Source organism: Primulina huaijiensis, chromosome 15, assembly GCF_012295235.1.
Source record: "Primulina huaijiensis isolate GDHJ02 chromosome 15, ASM1229523v2, whole genome shotgun sequence".
Lineage (NCBI taxonomy): Eukaryota > Viridiplantae > Streptophyta > Magnoliopsida > Lamiales > Gesneriaceae > Primulina > Primulina huaijiensis.
Window position 1 is genome coordinate 3,553,636 of NC_133320.1, and position 27,204 is coordinate 3,580,839.

At 34.7% G+C, this 27,204-nt stretch overlaps 2 protein-coding genes across 6 annotated transcripts; one reads left to right on the plus strand and one right to left on the minus strand.

Moving 5' to 3' along the window:
* Positions 1-64: 64 nt before the first annotated feature.
* Positions 65-11,477, minus strand: LOC140959089 (CSC1-like protein At3g54510). 5 transcript variants are annotated; one of them, XM_073416836.1, is made up of 11 exons: positions 11,084-11,477; positions 9,654-9,791; positions 8,149-8,212; positions 7,428-7,640; positions 6,276-6,467; positions 2,706-3,004; positions 2,200-2,479; positions 1,653-1,931; positions 882-1,115; positions 287-449; positions 65-179 (listed from the first exon to the last, which is right to left on the minus strand). In XM_073416836.1, exons 1-10 carry the CDS (start codon positions 11,365-11,367, stop codon positions 297-299), a joined length of 2,136 nt encoding a protein of 711 aa, XP_073272937.1. In that variant the 5' UTR covers positions 11,368-11,477; the 3' UTR covers positions 65-179; positions 287-296. The 5 variants fall into 5 exon arrangements, with proteins under 5 accessions (XP_073272937.1, XP_073272939.1, XP_073272935.1 ...); XM_073416838.1 differs by having other exon boundaries at positions 287-438; positions 1,653-1,865; positions 11,084-11,476; XM_073416834.1 differs by having other exon boundaries at positions 287-438; positions 11,084-11,475.
* Positions 11,478-17,843: 6,366 nt separating this feature from the next.
* On the plus strand, positions 17,844-27,139 carry LOC140959077 ((+)-borneol dehydrogenase 2). The gene is made up of 2 exons (XM_073416813.1): positions 17,844-17,986; positions 26,094-27,139. The coding sequence occupies exons 1-2, from the start codon at positions 17,943-17,945 to the stop codon at positions 26,890-26,892; spliced, it is 843 nt and encodes a 280-aa protein (XP_073272914.1). The 5' UTR covers positions 17,844-17,942; the 3' UTR covers positions 26,893-27,139.
* The last annotated feature ends 65 nt before the right edge of the window (positions 27,140-27,204 follow it).

The following is a 27,204-nucleotide window of genomic DNA, read 5'->3' on the forward strand; positions in this document are numbered from 1 at the left end:
ATCATGTACATAATTCCCTTTACCAACCTTTTCGGATTAGTCTGCAGTACAAGACGAAGATAACGGTAACAAATTCTCATGTAATCAAAAAAATATGTATTTTACAGCTGATCTCCAATAACTCAGCAGTTGGTTTCCAATCTCAAGTTGATGCAGTAACCAAGTAATTATTATTATATCTACAACCATTCGATAAGCCAGTATAAGTGAAAATACGTGCTTTGCGTACTGCAACACATGCGACCACAGTCACTTCTAGGCAAAATCATGATACCGATAATGTTACCGCGAAGATATCAACGGCTCCAACGAACTTGACTCCACATCTTCGAAGTCCGGCGGTCGCAAGCAGGGTGGGCAGTATGCATCAGTGGCATTTTGTAGGTTTGCATCCATTGCTCCACTCTTTTCATCGAGCTCATCCAGATCCATAGCATCCTGACAACAAACTTAGATCGTTGAAAGGCACGATGAGAACACTAATACACGGAGAACATATTAAGGCACATCGTTCCCTCCAAGCTAAAAGGATTCTTAATAATTTATTTAATATTTCATGTTTCAACTTCAGAATGCTCGAGTCTACTCTTGCTTTTTCATAAAGGAGGTAAGAAAAGCTTTGATGGAGTAAATAATGTGATATTTCATGTGAATAAGCTTAGGCTCCATCTCAATTATAGCAGTTCACAGATTCAATTGTACAAATGTTACTGAATAAAAACTACCATCAGATCAAACCTGCTTACTTTATGATTTTCTTGATTCAAATTTCAGTTCAATAGTGCCCACCATGGAATTTTACTAAGAATAAATTCGAAGTGCAATATTAGATGCAAATTTAAGCTTCAAAGAAATTAGAAGATAAAAGAAACAAACTATACCTTGACCGACCAGTGACAAAATGTCGGAAAGAAGCGGATCTTGCAGTATTCATTGAACAGTAAAGTGAAAAGCAAGAGAGGTATGGTGGCAAAAGATGCTGCCGGCTTCGACTTCAATCCAAAAAGCCCGATCATTGTTATTTGCATGATGGCAATTGCAATGATAATGTAGTGATGGATGTAAGGCCAATATTGTCCACATGTTTCATACGTAGATATATATACATCATGAATCTGAAATGTGCAGCAAAAAATCCAACACTGGCATACATTAGTCTACACAGCAGAGGAAGTGTTTGGTTTAAATGTAATTGTTGCTATATATTCCACTAACGATTGAGAATTCACCTCACAATATGGTCTTTTAGGGACACAATACAAGGACAAGAGAATGTGCCATCAGAACCACCAATTAAATTGTGAATCTGATGTGAATTACAATATAACAACCATTCATTTAGCCTCCTACATACCTTGTCGTTTTTTATTGAAAAATGCATATGATAACTAAGAATAAGAATGAAAAGAAGGATAACTCGATTCGGTTGATAGAAAGGAGTAGCAGGCATCAACCTAGTAAATCGTTCTAAGTTATATGATATTTTACCCTTTCAGAGTTGCAAATGTAATCATCCAAATCAAACACTTCTACTGAACTCATAAGTACTTGACGTGTATCCATCATGGACTCTTTAACATGGTACGCGATCACATTTACAAGTATTCATGTATCATAAGAGAGGGACATATACTTGAGAAAATAAGGTTAACCTGGTTGATGAACACGACATAGCCTAGAAAGAAGTATCCAACAAGGAATAGAAGAAGCACTGGTGAAACGACTGCATAAACCATGCCAATCAGAATGCAAAGAGAAATGTATGGAATGATTCGATAATAGGGTAAGGAATAAAGGTAAGGTCTTTTCTTCTTTCCACGATCCCATGTGTGTGACTTGATCGTATCCCAAATAAGCAATCCCGGCTGCAGAATCTCCAATGAAAATCCAGACAACCCATTGGTAAGGATGTATGTCATAAAAAAATCTGCCTGAAACAAATTGAAGAAATGAAGGAAAACTAGAATATAACATTGGAAATTTGAAGGATATACGAACTACAAATCAAGCTATTTTGCGTACCATCCACCCAATAAAGAAAAGAAAGTACACAAAATTTAATTGCACTTCCAAGTCATCGTATTCTTTTAAGCTCTACATGGAGATGTCCCTTTGAAATAAATCAATCGAATGCCAAAAACATTGCAAAATATATGGCAAGAATAAAGATACAATCACAGGGAACAAATTCCTACTTACTTGGGCAGACACAGCGGACGCTAGCCGACTAGGAAAGTCCTTGGGATGGATAAAAGACTCCCCAATTTGATCGAGCAAGGATCCAGATAACAGGCTTAAGAAAAAAACGTTTGCAACAAGGAAGTAGAAAACCATGTTGCATGCTTTTATATCCTTTTTACTCCTTGAGATGTATCCAGCTAATTTTGACATTTGAATCATAGCAAAGGGAACCGTGTATACAAAGCAATTTAGAATTGCACTTGGGAGATATCCCGTCACAATAGAACTTAAACCAGGTCTGGAGAGAGAGAGTTTTAAGTTATCAGAAAGAATCACATAGTTTGCATAGATAATCGAAAATTGACAGAATTCTTAAGTAATTCGTGATGCATATTTTTGAACAAGTATACAATGAAATAGTTCATCCCAACAATCCAATGGTGATCAACAGCAGATCAATTTAATAAAAATAAATTAATTAATACTTCAACACTTGTTTACCCATATTATTCAAAAATTCTCACATCAACTTTATAGCCATGGCAGGGAGAAACCATTTAGCTAATTGTTCGAATTTTGCGATTCCTTGAACTGCTGCAACGGGTACAGTAAAGAAGATGGTAAGTAATGATGCCGCAACATAAACCCCAAATTTGCGAAGAGGCAGGAATCTATATGGAATTGCCAAATTATTCCACACGACATCTCTCGGTTCTGGAGCCATTTCAGTTATCCATAGAAGTGGATCTGAGTGCTGCTGAGACTGTGCAGCCAAAGCAGCACCCCACCGGGATTTGAATGTAACAAATGCAACGGGCAACTCCTACAAATGAAACATGGGAGCTCAACTGGTAATTTACATAAATAATTCTAAAAGAGGTAAGTATTCACTCTATAAAGCACATAGATATCAACTCACGCATTCACAACTATTTATATCTGCACGCTGAAGAAAAACTATCAAGTAGATTATTTTCATCTAATTTGCATTGCCTTGCATTAGAAAACAATGCAGAAAAGGATTCAGATATATATGTCAGGACAGCTTGATGACTACTTTCTTCGTAATATGGAGTCATTGTAAGAATAGTCTTCATCCTCTTTACTCTGACAAACGCCTTTTCCTCAATCCTGTTCAACTCCCCACCAGAACATCAATTGTGGATTTGTTTATCTTCATATAAGTTCAAACCATTTCGTTTTTATTTCACACAACTGATTTTCTATACTACCCTATCTCATTTGAAATGCAGTCATTTCAAGAAATAACTTGGAGTTTTCTACGAGTACTCAACTTTGTGCTTAGGACCCAAAAACAGAGCCAAAATACACTATTTTCCAATGCTACAAAAAGTGGATTTTTTAACTCGCATGTGATTTTAACAATATCCCGGTCAGCATGAGACCACCGGGTCCTTCATTATTACAACATCCACGCTAAAAACTCAAGAAACATGTAGAAGAACCTAAAATTGACCAATTTTTCCCTTTGTCCTGCTCTCACAAATTTAACAGCAACATCATGAACAAATTCAAACATAAAATTTGAACAAGTTCAGTTAGATGAGTACTTGATCTCCATCTCTTGAATAATCTCATTGATTTCTTCCTCCGAGAGATTTTTCTTCTTTCATTTACAAATTTGGATCTACCTCTGGAGCTTGAACCTCTATTATTAATTGGGGACCAGAGGGAGCGCTGGAAACTGATGGACTTTGAGAAGGAGTACCACTAAATTAACAAGATTGGTTATAACAGGAAAGTTTTTCCGAGAATAGTGCATGCACTCCTGCTGCTAGGACAGGAACCCCAGATTGATCACAAACAACTCTAGGCTCCTGGAACGTCTTGGATCATGATTATGAACAAAGGCTTTTGTTGATAAATCAAGAAGAAATCACGGCTAGAATCTCATATTTTAGTAGTTGATTTAGATATGATATTATTTCCAGGATTATTATCTTTGTAATCTTTCTTTTTTAGTTGTAATTTCTCCACTTTATATTCATTGGTATTTACCGAAAAATGTGGAGGCAAGGTATGCAAATTGAAAAAATCTTTGTGGTATTAAACAGTCTCCCAATACATGGTACGATAAATTTACAACATTCCTTAAGGGTCAAGGCTACACTCGAGGACAAGCTGGCGATTCTCTATTCCTAAAATCTATCAGAGAAGATATATATTAATTGTCTATGTAGATGATATCATTCTAACACGGGATGACATGGAGGAAATTGATAGATTGAAACAAAGGTTGGCTACATAATTTGAAATTAAAGATCTAGGCCGACTAAGGTACTTCCTGGAAATGGAAGTAGCTGGATAAAAAACGAGAGGAGTTGTCTCGCAGTGCAAGTACACCCTTGAGCTCCTAAAGGAAACTGAGATGAGTGGCTGTAGACCAGACGATGATATTCCAATTGATACGAGTGTCAAACTTGGGGAAGTGAAATATGGTTTGTCTGTTGACAAAGGAAGATACCAAGGATTAGTGGAAAAACTAATCTATCTGTCACACACACGTACTGACATTACTTTTGTTGTAAGCATGGTTAGCCAATTTAAGCACTCTCATACGAAAAACATCTTGAAGCAGTTTATCGAATTCTCCGTTGCTTGAAAAACTCTCCAGGGAAAGGACTTTTGTTCAGAAAATGTGAAGGGGGAATTGAAGCATATACGGATGCTGATTGTTCAGGATCAGTCGTCAACAGAAGATCGACATCTGTATATTGCACGTTTATGTGGGGTAATCTCGTCAAATAGAAAAGTGAGAAACAAAGTGTGGTTGCAAAGAGTAGCGGTGAGGCCGAATTCAGAGCATTGACAAATGAAATATGTGAAGTTCTGTGAATCAAAAGAGTTTTATAAGATCATAAAAAACCGTCAAGCTTACCAATAAAGCTTTATTGTGACAACAAATCAGCTATCGGCATTGCCCATAACCAGGTGCTACATGATCGGACGAAACACACAGAGATAGACAAGCACTTCATAAAGGAAAAAGCGAAAGATAGGACCATAAGCATTCCATTTGTTCCAAGTGTGCAACGGGTGGCTGATATTCTTATGAAGGGTTTGCTGAGACAACCATTCGAGATTCAAGTTAGCAAATTGGGTATGACAGACATCTTCGCACCAACTTGAGGTGAGTGTTGATAAATCAAGAGGAAATCATAGCTAGAATCTCATATTTTAATAGTTGATTTAGAAATGATATTATTTCCAGGATTATTATATCTTTGTAGTATTTCCTTTTTAATTGTAGTTTCTCCACTTTATGTTAGTGAACATTGTACAGAGAATCGTGTGAATAATGAAATAAGAGAACAACTTTCTCCTTTACGTTTACTTACAGCTTTTATTGTTTATCATCCACAATTTCCATATAATTTCTTATTTCATCTCTCTATTTAGCCTACATATTGTGTTTTTCAGTACAATGAAATCCTTTACATTTTCACTGGCACCATTCAAAGTTTTTAGCTTTCTTGCAGCATTCTTAGAGTTTAGCAAGACTAAAACTTATGGTCAAACTGGGAACCCGAATTTATAAGTTCAATTTGCTTCTTTCAATCTTTTGTCCATTGATTACAACTCTCGGTCACACCTGGCATAAATTGTTTTTGCTGATAATAAAAGGCCACAAAACACCTAGTAACATGGTCGTAAATCAATACTCAAATATAATTCATCAAACACCATATTGGGCTACAGAATTTTAGACATTTCATAAAACTTGTTTCGATTACTTTAAAACATATAATATAAAAAAAGAAATTGAAAGAGAATTAAGTAGGTAGTCTAGCCAACAAAATGAGTACAACATTGCAAAAATATAATGTGAAATCTAAAACACTGTTGACAATATGATTCTGTATTGTTCTATGGAAAACTAGATCAGTGACGTGTATTTAATCCTTTAACCTCCCTTCCAACTCAAAGCACAAATCTTGGCATTCACAAGTAAAAACTCATTTTCAAGAATATAAAATGAGTTTTAAGAAGCTCGAAGTTGTCTTAGATTGAATTTAACCATTAAAATTTCAATTTACATGTAAAAAACCTTGTAAGGTTTCAAAAATATTTACCTTTTCCTGGAGAAAATCTTTACTTTGTAAATGTCGTATATTACGGAGAAGTTCTTGAAGTATTTCGTTGAACTGTTCGATATCGGCATCATATTTTGATGAACCTGACAGGAAAAAATCTCTACCATTCCTTCTATTTGGGGAATGGTGTTTCAAGTTCCCGATTTTTCTTGAAACAGATATTGCCTCCTTCTGTAGACAGTTGAAGAAAAGCGATCAAAACCATTTTTTTAACCAAAATTATCACAGGAAGCACCATAAATATTAATCGACAATGACATGATGGCTCAGCAGAAATAATGACTTCAAAAGTTAACTACCAACGGTATAATTAAATGATGTAGATAACAAGTGAAAGCGACATTAGAATCCAGTTTTCTTCAAGTCAAATGATATACTCAGTCCTTAGTTCCACAAATCTGAATAACCTATAGTTATCAAATCAACTTACCGCAACAAATATAGTTAAAAACGCAAAAATAATGGGAGATCTTAGCAAGAATCAGCGAAGATCTCGTTACAAATTGTAAATGCCTTTCACCGCACCATGGATGATTATTTTTAGACAAGGATGGATATAAGAGTTGATATGCATAGTATGACATAAAGAGCAACAGACACGGGGCATGACGCTTCTTGCAAAAAAGAAATAAGCTCTTGACATTCCAAAATGTGAAGAAAAGGCAATAACAGTGTGTGGGTTGCAAAACCACCCAAGTTAGTAGAAAAGGTAGAAACATGACTAGAAATGAACAGAAACACAATTTAATAGAGAGAGGAAGAGCCTTGAGATCTTGAATGATAAAAAAAATTTCCCAAATACAAAATAATAGCAATCTTGAAAATTTTGGCTTCCCCAAATAAACTGCACAATTTTCAGGAAATTTTGTTTTCCCCAACTATATTGTATAACTTGATTACTTGAATGAAATAATAACCTGATTATTCTGTAACTCGGTTGCAATGCTCATTTTCTTAATAAAATTGTGTAGACCTCTACTGACTTGTACTTAATCTGTCATTATGCTTCATCACAAAGAACATAGAACTCAATTCTTGAACAAAAGATTTGTCCTGAATGTACCCTTTACTGATAGCAATATTCAGAATCAATCTCCACACAAAACCAATCAGTAATAAGCTTCAACTTACCAATAGTCGCTCCAGATCCCTTCCATCATATAAAATTTGATAGGATTGATATGAATGTGGATGGTATTTTGAGAAAAAGTGATCTACACAGCAATCTTGAGCCTTGTGTTCTTCACATAATGGAATTTCTCGAACCAAAACAGTGAACTGATTGGGTTCATGCCTCATACGATGAAGCTGATGAACCCTCTTGTGTAAAATATTATTATATTCCTGGAATTCATTTGACATGTCAAGCCACTGAATTCAAGAAAACTTAAAAGGAAAAGCTATATCTCCAGATCATTCCACCAAAAATATCAAGTTCTTTTTGTACAAACAGTGAAAATACTGCTTCCGAGATGTTACCGTTCTACTACAGAAGGGACTTGGGTTATCAAAATATATGAGACATGACATTTCTCTCAAGAAGTTACTTAGCATCAAGTGTAAACATAAAATCTGGTGTCATTTCCTTCTATATGTTTATAGATATCTTATGCAGAAGAAAACAATATAAGAGCATCCAAACCCAAATTGCAGCACAAGTGACTTATTCTTCTCTAATGTTTGTGCAGACCTTGTTATCGTATCAAAGAGAATCAGGAACTCCCTAGGGATAAATAAACTATTTTTTAAGAAATTAAGAATGCTGAATAAAACTCAACCATGGGTAAAATTATCCCAACCAGTGGATTCAGAATTTAGATAACAAAGTAAAAGATATGAATAAAATGATTACCTTGTATAGTAGGTATAATCCATAACAAGACAAGAAATATAAGCACGAGCAATGAACCCAAAGCCTGTTCAACGTTGAAGCTTACTTGGATAAGAATTCTTCTCAAGTTCCTAATATGTGGTTACACATTTTAACTTGTGCATTAAACAGCAGGCAACAGATGGAAATTATGCAAAATTAATGAAACCAAGACGATGCTCATTGTAGTTAGTTTTGTAACCAAGAAATTAACTTTGCCTCTTCAAATCAAATCATCTATAGACACAAAGTTCTCGAAGCCCAAAATTAGAGGCAATCATAAGGACAACAAATAAAAAGTATCAACATGGAGCATGTTCTAAGTGATTTATCTTTCACACCTTTTTCAGATTGTAAATATAGAATCAGCATGGCTAGTTCTAAAAATGGCCTAGTAATGACAAAAGAAGAACCTGGCTCCAATTTGGGAATTGAGTTGCAAAAAGAAAATGAAGTTTAAGCTAGACATTCCCCACGAGAAAAACTCTTCTCCTGAACAATTAAAATTAAATACAACTCCTAAATTCGTAGAGTAGCCTATTTAACATTCCACTATCCACATCCAGTCTTACATGAATTGGTGATAGAATAAAAGCACCAGCAGATAAGACCACTTTTATGCATGTGAAAAAAAATTTGAGTTCATGGATTTGCATTTGAATCAGCATCAAGAGTATAACTGTGTGAAAAAAATAAAATAAGTTCCCCTTCTTTGTGGGTGTGCCTTTCATCGTGCCTGCTCTCAGTGCTAGAGCTAAGATTTTAACAGCTACTATGTGAATTATTTGATTCCGTGGTACATAAAACAAAATATTTAATTAAAGGCCCCATGTGGACTACAAGGATCTTCGGAAAACTTCCTATTGCTCTAATCTAACTCTAGAAAAATCTTGCCTTAGAATAACAGCAAGTGACTGATGACTGCCAAAGGTAGTAGAAGATCTTGCACAGCTTTCAAATTATTTGGTCCGGTTACATATATCCTCCATTATTCTAAATCATGCACTCCATGATTGTACATGCCAAAATCACTCAATAATCACCTTTGATCAACAAATACTAGTGGATAGAAAGTTAGATGCAGGGCAGCCTAGAAGTTCAAAAAAAGAATTACAAAATTTAGTAAAGATAAGAACTTCCAGGTTTATGATTCCAGCAGTGAATCCAAAAGGGTTTACACAATCTAGTAAACTTAAACTAGTGTTGGAAACATCAACAGGAAAAATGAGTAGAAATGACAAGAGTTGAAGTCACAGGTTGACATCTTCATCTGTTGAACTGAATTCACTAGTATTGAGATAATTGATTCACTGGTAATCAATTCACTCGACATGGTTTTAGAGGCAAGTTTTAAACCACTTCTTATTATAAAAAAATAAATTAAGCACATAGTCGCCCCCTAAGCAAGGTAATAATAAGATTTAAACACATGAAAATGAAAACTAGCTGGATATTAGCAGATAAATGAAGTTGTTCTACGACCTTACCAGTTAGAGCCACTGCTAATGTTCGATATGGTGAACGAATCCATAGAATATCTTCGTGACCCTTTACCACCAGCTTTATAATTCAGTGGGAGGAGAACTAGTAATCCAACCACAGAGCAAACCATAAAGAAATTGGTCCTGCAAAAATATTTCATCAGAAATTAAAATATGTAAATTACATATATCAACAAAAAAAGTATGTTCTTAGAGGTATTCTTAGACTAATTTCATCACAAGTTCATAGAAAATATTGGTTTTGTTTCCTATATGTGAGAATCACTAGTCTCAATTGGAAAATGCTTATCCGGGCAGTCAAGGGAACCTTCATGTGTTGTAGACACATGAAGGAATAATGATCGATTCTACTTCACAAACGCCTGAAACAAAAGACTCCACGGGAGAAACCGTAAAAGCATCATGCTACAAGCTTAAACCACAAGCTAGTTGGGGTTAGCGACATGGACCTCCTCTCAACGAGGTACTGATCTGCTTGAACAGAGTTGTGTATGCGTCCCCGAGATAGAGAGTCAAAAAAAGGCCACGACAGGAGAGCATACAAAAAGTCATATCCAAACAAAAAGACACAAGTGTTTGATTTTAGTTCAAGAGGAAGAGGATTTATTTTCCATAAATAAAATAATTAGCAAAGGGTGAATGTAAATCCCCATAAGCCATAAATAAATGTCCCAAGCTCCACGATCGAGACACAACACAAACATCTTATTCTTGTACTCTGCATACTGCACTCGTTTTTCGACTTCCTTTTCCTCTATAATCCTTTTGCTTCTAAGTGATAAAGTTCTGGTACAATGACATTCACTGGTGTAGTAATTTTGTGCTAAATTATTGCTGGTTTCACCCTGTATCCTGAAAAACAGACGTATCGATCCTATAGACACCTTGTGGGGGGATGAATCTGTTATGAGATCAATGTGATCTGCTACAGGCCTTGTGTATGTCTTCAGTTTTCAGTCGCAAGTTTCATTTACTTTAGCTATTCTATATATTCGTATAACAATGTTTTCGTTGATCTATACTAATTTGGGGGGAGAGGGAAAATGGGGCGTAGAAGTGACCACATTTTTTAGTAAATGTGGCTAATTGTCAGAAAATTTAAGACAACGAGAGCAACGGCCGGTTCCCACAGAAAGAGGCCAACTAAGAAATGGACTAAACAATGGGATAGCCTCGATTAAACTACACTAATCATGTAATAAATCAGGCCAATATGAAATGCATTAATTTTACCATGAGATTAACCCAAGTCTTTACCACCATATGTCGGTTTTTTTAAGCTAAAGAAAACAAGAAATTATCCATAAAATAACACACATAACCAAGAACATAAAGGAATAGGTTGAACATAATTTATTCTGATTAAATAAGGCCAAGAAACCCGCATCCAAGAAAAAAAAAGTAGGCTAACTCACCCGAATTTAAAGAGTCTCACGAAGACATATACATCAAGGCCACAGTTATCAAGAATCTCCGCCTCAGTCACGCGAAGGGCGCTGCTAACCCACTCCACCGACGGCAGAAGCCGCCAGGGAAAGAAGCGTGGATGGAAGGATACATGGTGGTGCTGCGAAAGGCGGCGAGCATAGTATATGGGGGCTTTTGAGGGCTGCTTTCTGAGTACAGAAAAAAGTGTAAGAATCAGCAAAGCTAGGCCTATGTTAATGGAAGCCGAAACCAGCAAGCTCTCCGCATTCATCTCTGACTTCTACGCAATAAATGTACCGATTCGTTGATTTATATTCATCAATATTGTGAGAGATGAAACGTGGTGGATCAGAAGAAGGCCACCAGGCTACACTTGATTGCATGAACGCATGCTATATATATGAAGAGATTGTTCGAGACCAAAAGAGAACATCTTTTTTTGCGGGTTAAATAATCTCTGTTAAATTATTTTTTAAAAAAATGACATCTTCATCTGTATTTTAAATATATTTGAGAAAATTATTTTTTTTAAAAAAATGTTGACGACGAACTTGTCCCTTTTTTTACACACAACCAAAATTGTCCTTATATTAATAGATATTACACTTTATTTTTTTCTTTGTTTTTTTATTTCAACATCTTAGATTGTTGTTTTTAATTCTCGATAATTTTTAAAATTATAATATGACTTTTGTATAAATATAATCAATTTAAATAATTGTATCATTCTTCATTACTTTTTATAATACGATATTACCGTTACCTCAATATAAATCAAATTAATTAGATATATACTTATATATAAATAAAGTTCATATTTTCGACAAAAATGTACACCCACGTTTTTTTTTGTTGTCAAAATTACACTTATATTATATAGATGTTACATTTTCGGTTTTTTATTTTATTTCAACGTTTTAAATTGCATTTAATCTTTCGATAATTTATAAATTGTGGCATGATCATCATATAAATATAGCCATTTTAAATTATAGTATGATATTTCATTATTTTTTACAACTATGATATTAATCATATTTAATACAATACAAATTAATTATATCTATATTGTATAAAAAGAATGTTCTTAATAAAGACAAAAATGGATACCAAATTTTTTTTAAGATAGCTAATATATATCTATATTATTTATTTAAGTTAAACTCATTTACTAACTAATTTGGTATGGTAGTGAAGTTTTTTTTATAATTCTCAAAACACTTTTTTTTTTCAAAGCAATTTTTTCTTTACATTTCATATTTTCTCAAATTATTTCAATTTTAAAAATTTATATTGTCTTTAATTTTAATTTTTTTAAAAAATAATTCATTCTCGAATTGTCCTATGAAATCGTCTGTGCGACAATTCGCTAGTGTATTATTAAAATTCATACCCCCAATAAAAACTACTCAGGTTTCATGATCCCAAAAATACATATTATCTTTCATTACGCTCTCAATTAATTATCTCGTAAATGCTAAAAATACCCTACTCTCTACTCATTCTCTCAAACTCTTTAGAAATTGTTTTCCTTCAAAAACAATGAGTTCGTCAATGTTTTCTTTGAGAGCAAAATCTTTCTAATAAGATCATCCGCAATCATAAACATTCGCATGATGTTTATGTTGTACAACATCACCGTCACATCAAAAGTTAAAAATACACTCATTTTAAAACTCCTATTCATTATCATAGATCTCTTAACAACTTTTTTATGAGCATCGCATTCTTCACTTATTTTATTTATATTTTAAAATTATGTTTATTTATAATCTCATGTACTATACATAATCTTAATTAATATATTTAATTTAATATTTGTAATTAATTTAATATTTTAAATTTTATTACATTTTTTATAAAAATAAGGATTCGATAAAAATAAACTAAAAAGCTAAAAACTAGTATGTAACGACTAGTTCGGATCATTTGAAAGTTAAATTCATGAAACTAAATTACATAATTTGATAAAAATAACATTTTATAAGAGTGCGAAATTGAAAACCAACATACGAGACCGGGCTTGTAGCCCAGTTGTCTCACCCAGGCTGGATTAGCTGGTTCTCCGGGTTCGATCCCTCATTTCACAAGCATGGAGATGTACAATGAAGTTGTCCTCACACTCACATTGGAAAGCTTCAGATTTCTCGTTTTCATTAGTATTATTCGAACCCTCGATTCTCTCCAACTTTCGCTAAGTGTATTTTTTAAATTTTCTCAAGGTTTTCTCCATAATTTCTTTTATCTATTCGAATATTATAAATTTGATGTTGGTTCTAGTTTGATGCTTGGGAATTCTTTCAACAGGGGACGCTATTTCTATCTTCAAAATAATGCCCCCTTCATTTGCGCCTTTGCTTCAAATTTGGCGCAAATGAAACCCTTGCGTCGAATTTTGATGCAGGGCACTTTTAATTTATTTTTTAAAATTTTAAATTATTTAATTATTTGTTTAATTTTTTAAAATAATAAAATAGATTGATTTAAAAATATTTTGTTAATATTATAATACTTTAAAAATATTTGATTAATATATTAATTCATAAAAATAATTAGTTAGTGTAAATAATTAATGCGAATAACATAATTTATAATTAAACATCAAACACACAAATTTATTGAATAATATTTAAACATGCAAACACATAGTTAAAATAAAAATACGAATTCAAATTCAGATAATTTAAATACAAATATAATAAAATATAAACAAACTAAATCATCAATAATTCGGAAAATCGGATCCAGATCCAGATATTCCAAAATCACCAAAATGTTTTCCAAATGCGCTGCCCTCATGTTGACGACGTTCTTCATCTCTTTTTTGCATAATTTTTGCTCGTTCGTTTTGAACAATTTGACGCATTTATGGATCGCCAATTGTGCTTAAATCCATGTACAGAACTTTATTATTCTCCTGAATTATAGCCAATGCTATTTGTTGTTGACATGTTTCTAGTATTTTTGATCATTTTGCAATCCTAACAGCTTAATATCATAATTTTGTTGCATATCGGTAGATCCCTTTTGTAATACACTGATAAGCTCGCGATGTCCTTCCTTCATCGTAGAAATTAATTCCGAAACATTTTCTTCTCTTTTTTTCTTTAATTTGAATTTTTTCACTCCAAGAGGTCGCTGAGATGGAGTTCCATCTCCATTCTCATCATTGCTTAAATTAATTGAAAATGAATTTACTGCAGGGGAACCTGATATTGGATATTCTAGTTCTTGAGTATTCGACGGTGGTGAATCCAAATCTGTGACAGAAAATTTTTCCATATCTTTCATTATAGGCCAAACATGATCAAACTTGAATCTTTTAGTGAAAATTTTAGCTTGCATCATTATATCTTTGCCCTGTTCAATTGCACAGAAATATCTATCTCGTATAAAAAAATAGACTTAGAGTATTCATGTAAATATAATAATAAATACTTACGATATCTTCTTCAGATGCGCCACTCGGCTTTAGCTTTTCAATTATACTAACACATCCACATAATATTCTAACAACGCTGAGGATAACTTGCATGCGACATTGCAATGATATGATATTGTGTATTTGCATGCTATTCGATTTGATGGCATTGAAATTAAAGCTTCTTCGATACGACTTCAAAATCGATCTTTGGATTAGTTTATACCGATTATAGGATTTTGCAAAACGTCAAGATAAACATGACACATGAGTTTATCTTCTTCGATAGCGTAATTAGTTGTTCGGAAAGTGAAGTCCAATGAATTTCTTTGAACAATGAGATTATTTGGTTGTAGATTGTAATGTTTATGATTTAATCAACCAACAAGAAGTTTATTTATAGTGGGAAGGTGACTTACCAGTCAAAAGCACATCGACCAGTATAAATGCATCTACCAGTATAAATGCATCTACCAGTCAAAAATGAATCTACCAAAATCACACACATCAATCAAAATCATATACTAGTTAAAAACGTATCTATCGGTCAAAAACACATCTACCAAACTCATCTACCAGGTCAAAATGCATCTACCAAACTGATATACCAAAATCACACTTATCTACCAATCAAAGACACGTCTATATAATAATGTAACTAAAGTATCATACTTTCCTATAGATTTTACATTCTTTCTAAATTAAAAATGAATCATTATTCTCTATTTGGTGCAAACTCATCTAGCTCATCTTCATTTTCACAAAATAAAGATGATATTCAATTTGTTGAAAACTTTGAAAATAGAAAAAGAGCAATAATGTCAACTATAGCTCGAGAACAAGATTTAGTTGCTGCCTACATCATCCAAAAAGAACAACAAGTCACACAAAGGGGTCAATTCCATGTCACATAGTCATCCGACGAGAACGTGAAATTGTTGATCATAATTTGGTTAACAACTATTTTGCTGATAACCCAGTATATAATGAAGCAATTGAAAGGGATCGATTTTAGGTGTTCGATATCGCAACGGAAGCACAAAATTGTTTTCTAAACATGAAAATCGAAATTTTTGAGAAAAATTGAACACCATTGTACTAGTTGTGTAACATATACTAAACACCTTTGTCATACATAGGGTGTTAAGAAATTTTACCTATCAACCTCTTGAGGTTGATGATGGCTCCAACTAAAGTGTAAACACTTTAGCTCTTGTATGGTAGACAATCTTCAAGTCAAATGATAGTGCCTGCAAGAACCATTCTATTATGGTTAGCGTACAGTACGGTCCCTTCAACTCATATATCCCGACCGATTCGACAACCATTGGTTTATCGAGAGTTGTCAATGAATCGATACTATGTGTCATGTCGTAGTTGCATCGATGGTGTAATCTAAGAAACCCCTTTCTTAATTACCACCATACTCTGATCAGAGATTTCAAACTACACATACATAAGAACACATAGGATATCCATACCCGAAGGTAAGGGGTGAATCCCCGACTACAATGCATCGACTCCTATATGTTTCGACAGAACACCCAACCTTGCCACCTGATGACCCCATGAGAGTCGGTAAACAAGTCAAAGTGTAATTCTAGCACATAGAGTCTCAATGTTGTCCCGGGTCATAAGGACTAATGGTGTACAACCATAAACTAGGACTTTTCCACTCGATAAGTGAGAACCACTTGGAAAATCCTTTATGGAGGGTTGTTCAATGCACTCTACAAGGAGCACCTATCTGCATGCTCGGACATCACAATGTTCCCTACCAATGAAACATGGCACTCACATCGCAGATACTAGTCTCGAACTCGAGCGGCCTATATCCTTCTTAGTGGCGGCTGAATCGACTAAGAACCGTTTAGAATATACAGTATTACAAATATGAGTTTCATGATGCTCATCATATGAGCATCTCATATTCTTTCTACTATTTGTATATTCAAGGGCTTTATCTATGCAACTAGCATGGGTATACAGATAAAGAAGTGCCAAAATAATAATTTCAAATATTATTAAAATAAAGACTGTTCATACATAGAGTTTAAACATGAACCCTCGGCCAACACTTGGCTCGACGGGCACATACTCTAACAGCAATGTTCCGACGAAGATTTCGAATATCTCGAAATCTTTTCATTCAGATTGTAGATGACGTAAAGAATCACGATGTTTATTTCATATAAAAAAATGACAGTTTGGGACGGCTCGGGCTATCGGCTAATCAAAAATGAAAATGAACGTTTCGAATATGTAAAATACTAATTCAAATATTGTTGTTGTATTGTGCTCAAATATGTTTAATTAATTCGCCACAAATTGATGATGTACAAAGTAGAAAGAAGATTTGTTGAGTGATCTATGATGTAAAATAATGTGTTTGGATAAATGAAATAATTTGTGGATGATGATGAACAATTACATATGAAAATTTGATTTTTTTAAATTAAAATAGTCGTTAACCGTTGACTAGCGGTTAAATATATATATATATATTTTTTAAGATTTTCATCCGCTTAGAATGTATTCAATTGAGGTTTAGGATCGAAATGCTTCCAAATCTATTACAATTATATCCGTTGGTTTACAATTGCTAGCAAATAAAAAAAATGAAAAGAAAATAATGAGAAATGGAAAAAGGAAGGTGCATGCAGCGGTATGCAAGCTCACACTCACATCCAAATTTTGTTCATGTGTCACTATCAAGCTACATTGATTTGGATACCAATAATATGAGGGTATATTCCAACTCCGGCATATATTAAAAAGTGGTGATATTTAGAAAAATGAACCTAATCAAACTATTTTTTTTAATAAAAATAACTTCTTCGAGTATATTTAAAATACGGAAAAATTTATAAAACAAACCCGATTAACTAAATGTACACACATTGTAAATAGAGGTGTTGGTCAATTTAATATATGAGTGTGTATATTCCAACTCGGCATGTATTAAAAAGTGGTGATATTTAGAAAAATGAACCTAATCAAACTATTTTTTTTATAAAAAAACTTCTTCGAGTATATTTAAAATAAGGAAAAATTTATAAAACAAACCCGATGGACTAAATATACACACAATGTAAATAGAGGTGTTGGTCAATGTAATATACGAGCGTGTATATTCCAATTAAAATGTTGACCGAGGTTAAAAAAAATATCCCACTTATGCTAGAGAGCAGAAATATTTAAGAAAATAGACTTAGTCAAACCATTTTTTAAAAAAAATAACTTCATTCGATGTTTTTAAAATACGGAGAAATTTATAAAATAAAATAAATTTGGTCGATTAATTTTTTCTTTTTTATTTCAGAAAATGACCTCACGTGGACTCATTCTTTTGTCTGATATATTCTGTGTACACTCACTGTGAGTGTGTGTGGTGGACTTGCTTGCCGCAGATTGTTGAAAAAAATATGGCTGCCACAGGATCTGATCACTCCACTCTTCTTGCCCAAAGGTAAGAAGATCCCTTTTCGTGTCTGTTACTAAATCCCTGATGCCTCAAAATCTTATAAACTTTAGGTGAATCTTGCTTGAATAATTTCGAAATAGTTTTTTTTTATTAATTCTGAAGGTTGTGAATTCAATGGGGTTTTGAAATCGGGTGGGTTAGTTTGACTGCTGATTAGTTTCATGGCATAGATTCTGCCCTTTTTTTTAATTTGATGTTGGTACTTCGTTAATTGAGTTTTTTTAGCATTTTTTTTACGTTCTATTTTAGTGGTGGGAACTTAAGAAAGTCTTGAAAAATTACTGATTGAAATATGATACTTCTCGTTTGAAGGGAACTTGGGGATCAGATTTTTTTTGTTGTTGGTATTTGACATAACCTTTGCAGGGCTGATCCCAGGATTTTAATGCTATCAGACGAGGGTAGCAGGGAAGAAATTTGATTTTTTTAAGAAAAGTAAAAATTCAAAAAAATTCAGGTCGATGGCGCTCGGTCGTCCTCTGTCACAAGACTTGTTTATCTGTTGGCTTTGATGTTTTAAAGAAAATGTCATCCTTTTATTTTGCTGCAAGTGTTGATGTGTTCTATCAATTTTTTACACCTTCCTCTAAAATCTTTTACATTTCAAGATAAATTTTTTTCCTGAAATGTGGAATGCTGGGAAAAGCCTGCATAATTTCTATTGCTGGCCAGAAGTGATGTGGAGTTTTTCTGACATTTTTTATTCTCAAATCCAACGAATAGCAGTAATATATCTATATGTTAACTTTTACCTCACTTCAATAGCGTGACAGTTTTCTCCCAAGTATAAAATGTGGGAAAAAAATCATTTCACATAAAAGGAGAACCCTGATTTCATGTCTTTTATCTAATATGGTTCGTTATGTGAAGAGGAGATCAAACATGGCCCCAATCCGACATATCTTAGATTGACAGGTTAATGGAATGAGTAGAAGGAGGAGTAGACTGTTGAAAACTTGAATAAATGTGGTTAAGGAGGATATCTTATATCTTGATTTAAGAGATGACTTGTTGTTACCTCAGTTCTCGTGTTCGTAGTTACAGGAAAGTTTCAATGTGTAAATACAGTGATCTATGCATGCTAGTTGGGGAAGTTTTCCATGGTTAAAGAATATAATATTAATATTCTTGAGCAATACTACATATCAGGTATTACCGATCATGATGAAACATAATTGTAATGTTGAGTAGGACTTCATGATAAAATGTTGTTCTAGTATATTTTAACTAATGATTTTATCTCCTCGAATTCTGGCCAAGTAATCTGTTTTTTCAGCTCAATGGATTTACTTATGGCCATCATTTTATGCTTTTCAGGGTCTTACTAATATTGAAACGATACAAAGTATCCGATTTGAGATGTATAGTTTTATGCTGTTTCTGAATTCACCTGATGATCTCAATGGTTGTAGGCCTTAATACCACAGCTTGCTATTTTTCCATCATTGAATCCGCAACAGATGAAATGAAACTTGGCAAAAAAATAAGTGAAAATATTCTGAAAGTTATTGCTTCACGTTTGTCAAGTAAAGAAAACATTTGATTGAGATAAACACAAGTCAGGGCATCTTCTTCTGGAGAACAGGAATGATTGTCCAGTATAGATTGAAAGAGATGATTTTTTTATCGAGTGTACATTTGCATTTTGGATTGTTTGTCTTCTCCAAACTGTACTCCTTGTTGGGGAAAACCCATAAACCGCAGAATCCATCATGATAAATCATTAAGAATTTGACTGAAAACTTAAGCGGAAGCGTACCTGATGCCATAATCCTGAATTCTTTAGAACGTGCCTTGATCTTCCAGATCTACGTGCTCTTTCTTTGAGAGAATCTTTTAATTTTCTCTTCAGAACTATTTTCTTAATGGGAGAGAGAATAGTGAAAGTGATAACACGAGATCTGGGGACCATGACCCATATATATAGATAATATTATCATTATCTTCTGATATTTCTGTTTTAGCCCATCATAAAAACAGAAATTACACTTATGTCTCTACACATTAAAGGCCCAACAACCTATCAGATACATTAAAGCCCAATAACCCGAAATCTTATTTGATCACTTTATTTTGGGCTTAACTTAACAGACAACCCACACACATAATTATTAACATATAAGCCCATATAAATTAAAATTGATCCAACAATCTCCCACTTGGGCTATATGTGCAACCTTATAATTATGTTTGTGAAATAACCTTATGAGTTCAAAATTGTTGTCATTCTGAAATGTATCTATAACCAATCCGGTCCATCAATCACATCAACATAGGATCAAAGCAGTCTTCGCTACACTCAAGGTAGCTAGACCCATCAATGGTCACATATGCCAACACAACTGAATGACATGGATCATGAAGTGGATGTGTAGCATGGAAATTTCATGCAATGTGACCGTAACATGCCTATTTCCAACTGGTCCTCCCTTAACTTTATTGAGATCAAACTTTAAACCATAATCAGAGTGTAACTTAACTTGAAATTTATTTCTGCAGAAAATAAATTTACATAACTGTAACTGAAAATGTCTACAACTGAAAAGCATTTAAAATAACAAACTCCCACTAAAACTGAATTTCCTCAATTGACATAACACCCATACTAGCAATGTGCTCATGAAACTGTTTGGGTGGTAATCCCTTAGTAAGCGGATCCGCAACCATGGAGTTTGTACCGATATGCTCAATAGACAACTTTCCACTCTGAATTCTTTCTTTAACAACCAGAAACTTGATGTCAATATGTTTTGACTTCGTCGAGCTCCTGTTGTTATTGGAATACATAACTGCTGATTTATTGTCACAATGTAACCTTAGTGGCCTTTCAATGCCATCAACAATGCGCAGTCCCGTGACAAAATTTTGCAGCCATATTCCATGATTGGATGCCTCATAACACGCTACAAACTCAGCTGCCATGGTGGAAGAGGCTATAAGTGACTGTTTAGCACTCTTCCAGGAAATGGCACCTCCAGCAAGGAGATAGATGTAGCCCGACGTAGATTTCATACTATCTTGGCATCCAGCAAAATCGGAGTCAGTATACCCAATGATCTCAAGCTGATCCAACCTCCGATATATGAGCATGTAATCTTTTGTTCTCTGTAGGTACCGTAAGACCCTTTTGACTGCTTTCCAATGTTCCACTCCTGGATTACTTAAATATCGTCCCAACATTCCTGTCACGTACGCAATATCTGGACGTGTACAAACCTGAGCATACATCAGACTCCCCACTGCAGATGCATAGGGAATCTTCTGCATTTCCTTTTCCTCAAAATCATTCTTTGGGCATTGTTTGAGACTAAATTTGTCTCCCTTAGCCACAGGGGTATCCGTTGGTTTGCAATCTTGCATCCCATATCGCTTGAGAACTTTCTCGATATAGCCTTTCTGAGATAATCCAAGAATACCTCGAGAGCGATCCCGATGTATCTGAATACCCAGTACAAAAGATGCATCACCAAGATCTTTCATCTCAAAATTCTTAGCTAGAAATCTCTTGGTGTCATGCAACAACTCTATATCGTTGCTAGCGAGCAGGATGTCATCAACATATAAAACCAGAAAAATATACTTACTCCCACTGAACTTATGGTACACACAATCATCGACCAAATTCATCTCAAAACCAAACGAGATGATCACTTGATGAAATTTGAAATACCATTGTCGAGATGCCTGCTTGAGCCCATAGATGGATTTCTTTAATTTGCAAACCATATTATTTGTGTCTTTGGACACAAAATTTTCTGGCTGCACCATATAAATCGTTTCATCAATGTCACCATTTAGAAACGCCGTCTTTACATCCATCTGATGAAGCTCAAGATCGAAATGCGCCACCAAAGCCATTATAATCCTTAAAGAGTCTTTCGAAGAAACCGGAGAGAAAGTCTCTTTATAATCAATGCCTTCTTTCTGTGTAAAGCCTTTAGCGACAAGACGAGCCTTATATCTTTCCACATTGCCTTTCGAATCCCTTTTGGTTTTAAATATCCATTTACAACCAATGGGCTTCGTACCTTTAGGCAATGGGACAAGATCCCATACGTCATTGTCCTTCATGGACTTTATCTCCTCATTCATGGCATCATTCCACTTTTGAGAGTTAGAACTTTCCATGGCTTGACGGAAGTTAATAGGATCATCCTCCATCAATCCAATGTCTGCCTCATGTTCTTGAAGAAATACAATGTAATCATCTGGCACTGCCTTTCTCCGCTCTCTAGTGGATCTCCTTAATGGCATAGGTTCTGGAGGTGCTTGAATTTGTTCATCTGGAATGGGAGGATATCTAATATTATCTTCCTGTATTGTGTCTTGGTCAAAGTGAGGAATGTAATCCTGATCAATTTCCAAGACACCTGTGGGAATATTTACATATTCCTCTTCAAAGACAATATCTCTTACTTTATCTCCCCCCGCAAACTCAACATCCTCAAAGAACCGGGCATTTCCTGACTCAAAAATCGACTTACTTGTGGGATCATAAAACTTGTACCCCCTTGATCTTTCAGAGTATCCAATAAAATAACAACTAACCGTTCTTGAGTCCAGTTTCTTTTCATTAGGCTCGTAAGGCCTTGCCTCAGCTGGACATCCCCAAACGTGCAGATGCTTAAGACTGGGCTTTTTACCCGTCCAAAGTTCATAAGGGGTTTTGATCGCTGCCTTAGTTGGAACCCTGTTAAGGATATATGCTGCGGTCTTTAGTGCTTCTCCCCAGAGTGATTCTGGTAAGGTAGAATGACTAATCATACTCCTCACCATATCTTTAAGCGTTCTGTTTCGTCTTTCAGCAACACCATTCATAGTGGGCGAACCCGGCATAGTGTACTGTGGGACGATACCGCATTCCTCTAGGAATCTTGCAAAAGGTCCTGGACATTGTTCACCTGAACCGTCATATCTACCATAGTATTCACCACCACGGTCAGATCTGACGCTTTTAATCTTCAAGCCAAGTTGATTTTCAACTTCAGCTTTATAGTTTTTGAACACATCCAATGACTGTGCCTTTTCATGAATGTGATAAATGAAGCCATATCTTGAAAAATCGTCTGTGAACGTTATAAAATACTGTTGACCATTCCAAGAAGCCGAGGGGAATGGTCCACAAATATCAGTATGTATAAGTTCTAAGACGCCTGAACACCTGTTGGCTTCAAATCTCCTTTTGTTGGTTTGTTTTCCCTTTATACAATTAACACAATTATTAAAACCTGTGTAATCTAAAGGTTCGAGAATTTCGTCTGACACAAGTCTCCTTATTCTCTTTTAAGAGATATGACCCAGTCTTTTGTGCCATAACGTAGCTGAATTCTCACTGGTTAATTTTCTTTTAGTGCCTCTACTTGTTTGCAGGGATTCATTAAATGAAGCAATAACATCCAAAGAATAAAGATTATCGTATCCTGATAAAGAACCAGAACCAACCAATTTTGAATCGAGAAACAAACTGAATATTCCATTTCCAAAAGAACAAGAATGACCAAATTTGTCCAATGCAGAAATGGAAATCAAATTCCGTCTAAAAGACGGTACGACAAATGTTTCATAAAGATCCAAATATATTCCAGTCTTTAACAATAATCTAAATTTTCCTATTGCCTCAACTTCAACTTTGTTGCCGTCACCAACATAGATGAATCTTTCAGCATCACTTGGTTTTCTACAATCCAGGCAACCCTGCATAGACACACTGATGTGAGTTGTTGCACCAGAATCTATCCACCACGTGTGTCTAGGCACTGAAGTTAAATTAACCTCAGAACAAACCATATTCAGAAGCATACCTTTCTTAGCACGCCAAATGTGATAATTACTGCACTGCTTCTTCATATGCCCATCACTGCCACAGAAAAACAACCAGAACTTTGAGAATCACTAGGATTCTTCTGTTGTTTCTTCGGATGCTGTGTATCCGCAGCTTCTTTATCCTTCCTTTTCTTTCCTTTAACCTTCGAAGTAGAGGCATAATGAGCACTTTCTGTATTATCTTGCTTCAACCTTTCCTCTTCCTGGACACAGTGCGAGATGAGCTCATTCAGAGACCAAGTCTCTTTCTGACAGTTATAGCTCACCTTGAATTGGTTAAACTGAGGAGGAAGAGATATCAAAACCAGATGCACTAGCAAGTCCTCAGAGAGGTCGAGCTTTAGTGCTTTCAACCTTGAAGCAAGATGAGACATTTCCATAATGTACTCCCTGATGTTGCCCTTACCCCTGTACCTCATTGAAACTAGACTTGCCAAAAGTGTACCAATTTAAGACTTTTCACTTTTAGCAAACCTCTTTTCGAGGTCTTGAAGGAAAGCCTTAGCCGTAGCAATGTCGCTAGACATTGTGCCCCTGAATGTTTCTGGAATGGCCCTCTTCATGATCATCATACATATGCGATTCGATCTCTCCCATCTTTCAAACTCCCTCTTTTCATCAGAGGTACTCTTATCCGTAATGACGGGAGGAGAGTCAACCCTTATTGCAAGGTCCAAATCCATGACTCCGAGAACTATCAATAAATTCTCTTGCCATGATTTAAAATTAGAGCCATTTAACATATGAATAGAATTTATGTTGGAATGAATATTTGCAGGAGTCAAATCTGAACAGAGAACAAAAAAAACCAAATATACATGCTCAACCAAATATGCAAATAAAATAATCAATAAATTCAAATAATGTAAACCCCCATAAACAGAATATCTAACACTCCATTAATGTTTCATCTTTGGACAAAAGATTAACTTGTAAGTGATATCCTGGTGCAGCAGTCAAACACTAATAGTAACTATCATGTCAAATAACAATCTTCCTTTGGGCCGATTTATTATTCACATGAAAAACCGAATAACTATCACATGTTTACCACCACAAATGCATATGTAATTATATTAAATACTAACCTTCCTTTGGGCCGATCAATATTCATATAAATTACATATACCCAAAATCCTTTTGTATTTCAAAATAAAATTAATTTCCATAAAAGAGGTCACTTTGGCGACATTTTATTTCAATTAATCAATTTTAAAAATACATATAACCTTATCATTATTTGAATTAATGAATATTTAACCTTAATCGAATAAACTGAACCTAAAAAAAAAAATTTTTTTTTTTTTTTTAAATTTTATTCCAAATTTTCAATTTTCCTCTAAAATATTTTTTTTTTTTGAACAAAAACTGGAAGGAAAATCGAAATCTTATACCAAATCCTTAAAATCTTCAACCAAATCTTTTTTTTTTTTTAAACAAAAACTAAAACTTTAAAAGATTTGATTTTCATCCAAAATATTTTTCCAGATCTGAAACCATATCAAAAAATTTTTCAGATCTGAAACATATAAAAAAAAATTTTTCAGATCTAAAACCATAACAGAAAAGTTTTAAATAAAATTTTCTTTTCCAGATCTGGAGCCGAATAATATCCAAAAAAAACTTGAAACAAATCTCAATGATTCAAGCATGAATGGCTCTGATACCACTTGTTGGGGAAAACCCATAAACCGCAGAATCCATCATGATAAATCATTAAGAATTTGACTGAAAACTTAAGCGGAAGCGTACCTGATGCCATAATCCTGAATTCTTTAGAACGTGCCTTGATCTTCCATATCTACGCGCTCTTTCTTTGAGAGAATCCTTTAATTTTCTCTTCAGAACTATTTTCTTAATGGGAGAGAGAATAGTGAAAGTGATAACACGAGATCTGGGGACCATGACCCATATATATAGATAATATTATCATTATCTTCTGATATTTCTGTTTTAGCCCATCATAAAAACAGAAATTACACTTATGTCTCTACACATTAAAGGCCCAACAACCTATCAGATACATTAAAGCCCAATAACCCGAAATCTTATTTGATCACTTTATTTTGGGCTTAACTTAACAGACAACCCACACACATAATTATTAACATATAAGCCCATATAAATTAAAATTGATCCAACACTCCTATCTAATGACTTGAAAGTGCAAATTTTTGTTTTCTATTTTAGAGTTTGTGGTTTTACTTTCTAGATATAGTAGGGGAGAGATGTACACAAAACTTCGCCGTTGATTAATTCTTGATTTCAGATTACTTGGAAAAGTTGCTTTGGTCACTGGAGGTGCTAATGGCATTGGCGAGGGCATCGTGCGACTATTTCACAAGCACGGTGCCAAAGTTTGTATAGCTGATATTCAAGAAGACCTTGGTCAGCGCCTCTCTGAAAGCCTCGATGATGGCATTAGTGTTGTGTTTTGTCTCTGCGACGTCACGGTCGAAGCTGATATCCAACGTGCAGTTGACTTCACCGTGGACAAGTTTGGTACCCTTGATATTATGGTGAACAATGCAGGGGTATCTGGCTCACCATGTCCTGACATTCGGGACTTTGAACTCTCGGTATTTGATCGTATCTTTGATGTAAATGTGAAAGGTGTTTTCCTTGGAATGAAACATGCAGCTCGTGTAATGATTCCGGCTAAGAAAGGATCAATAATATCGACCTGCAGTGTGGCAAGTGTCATTGGTGGGGTTGGGCCACATGCATACGTGGGATCAAAACACGCTGTTTTGGGGCTCACCAAGAACGTTGCAGCTGAGCTAGGAAAGCGTGGCATACGAGTGAACTGCGTGTCACCTTATGCCGTCGCAACAGGCTTGGCAGTTGCTCACTTGCCTGAAGATGAGAGGACCGAAGAAGCATTTGTTGGTTTCCGTAATTTTGCGGAGGCTAATGCAAACTTGAAGGGTGTGGAATTGACTACCAATGACGTCGCAAATGCTGTGGTGTTCTTGGCTAGTGATGAGGCTAGGTATATAAGTGGGGCTAACATCATGATTGATGGTGGATTCACAACTTCAAACCATTCCTTCCGGGTATTTCGGTGAAGATAACTTGTAGGCAGGATCTACAAATACAGGTTTGGTTCAGAAATACATGTATTTTGGATAATTTATATGCATATATCGAACCATTTGCGTGCCAAAAAAATGGTTCAAGACTTTGTCATGGCCAGTCTTGTTGTCCCGTTTTTACGCAATCACAGTTTTTACTCAACATTTGAATTACATATTGGATGAGGCAAACACAAGAGAACCAAAATTTCACTAAATTTTCTAGAAAGATCTCCAAATCTTTTGGACTGTTTTCTTTTACTAGAAATTTATCGGATAAGGGAGATTTACAAGTGGCTCTTTGCG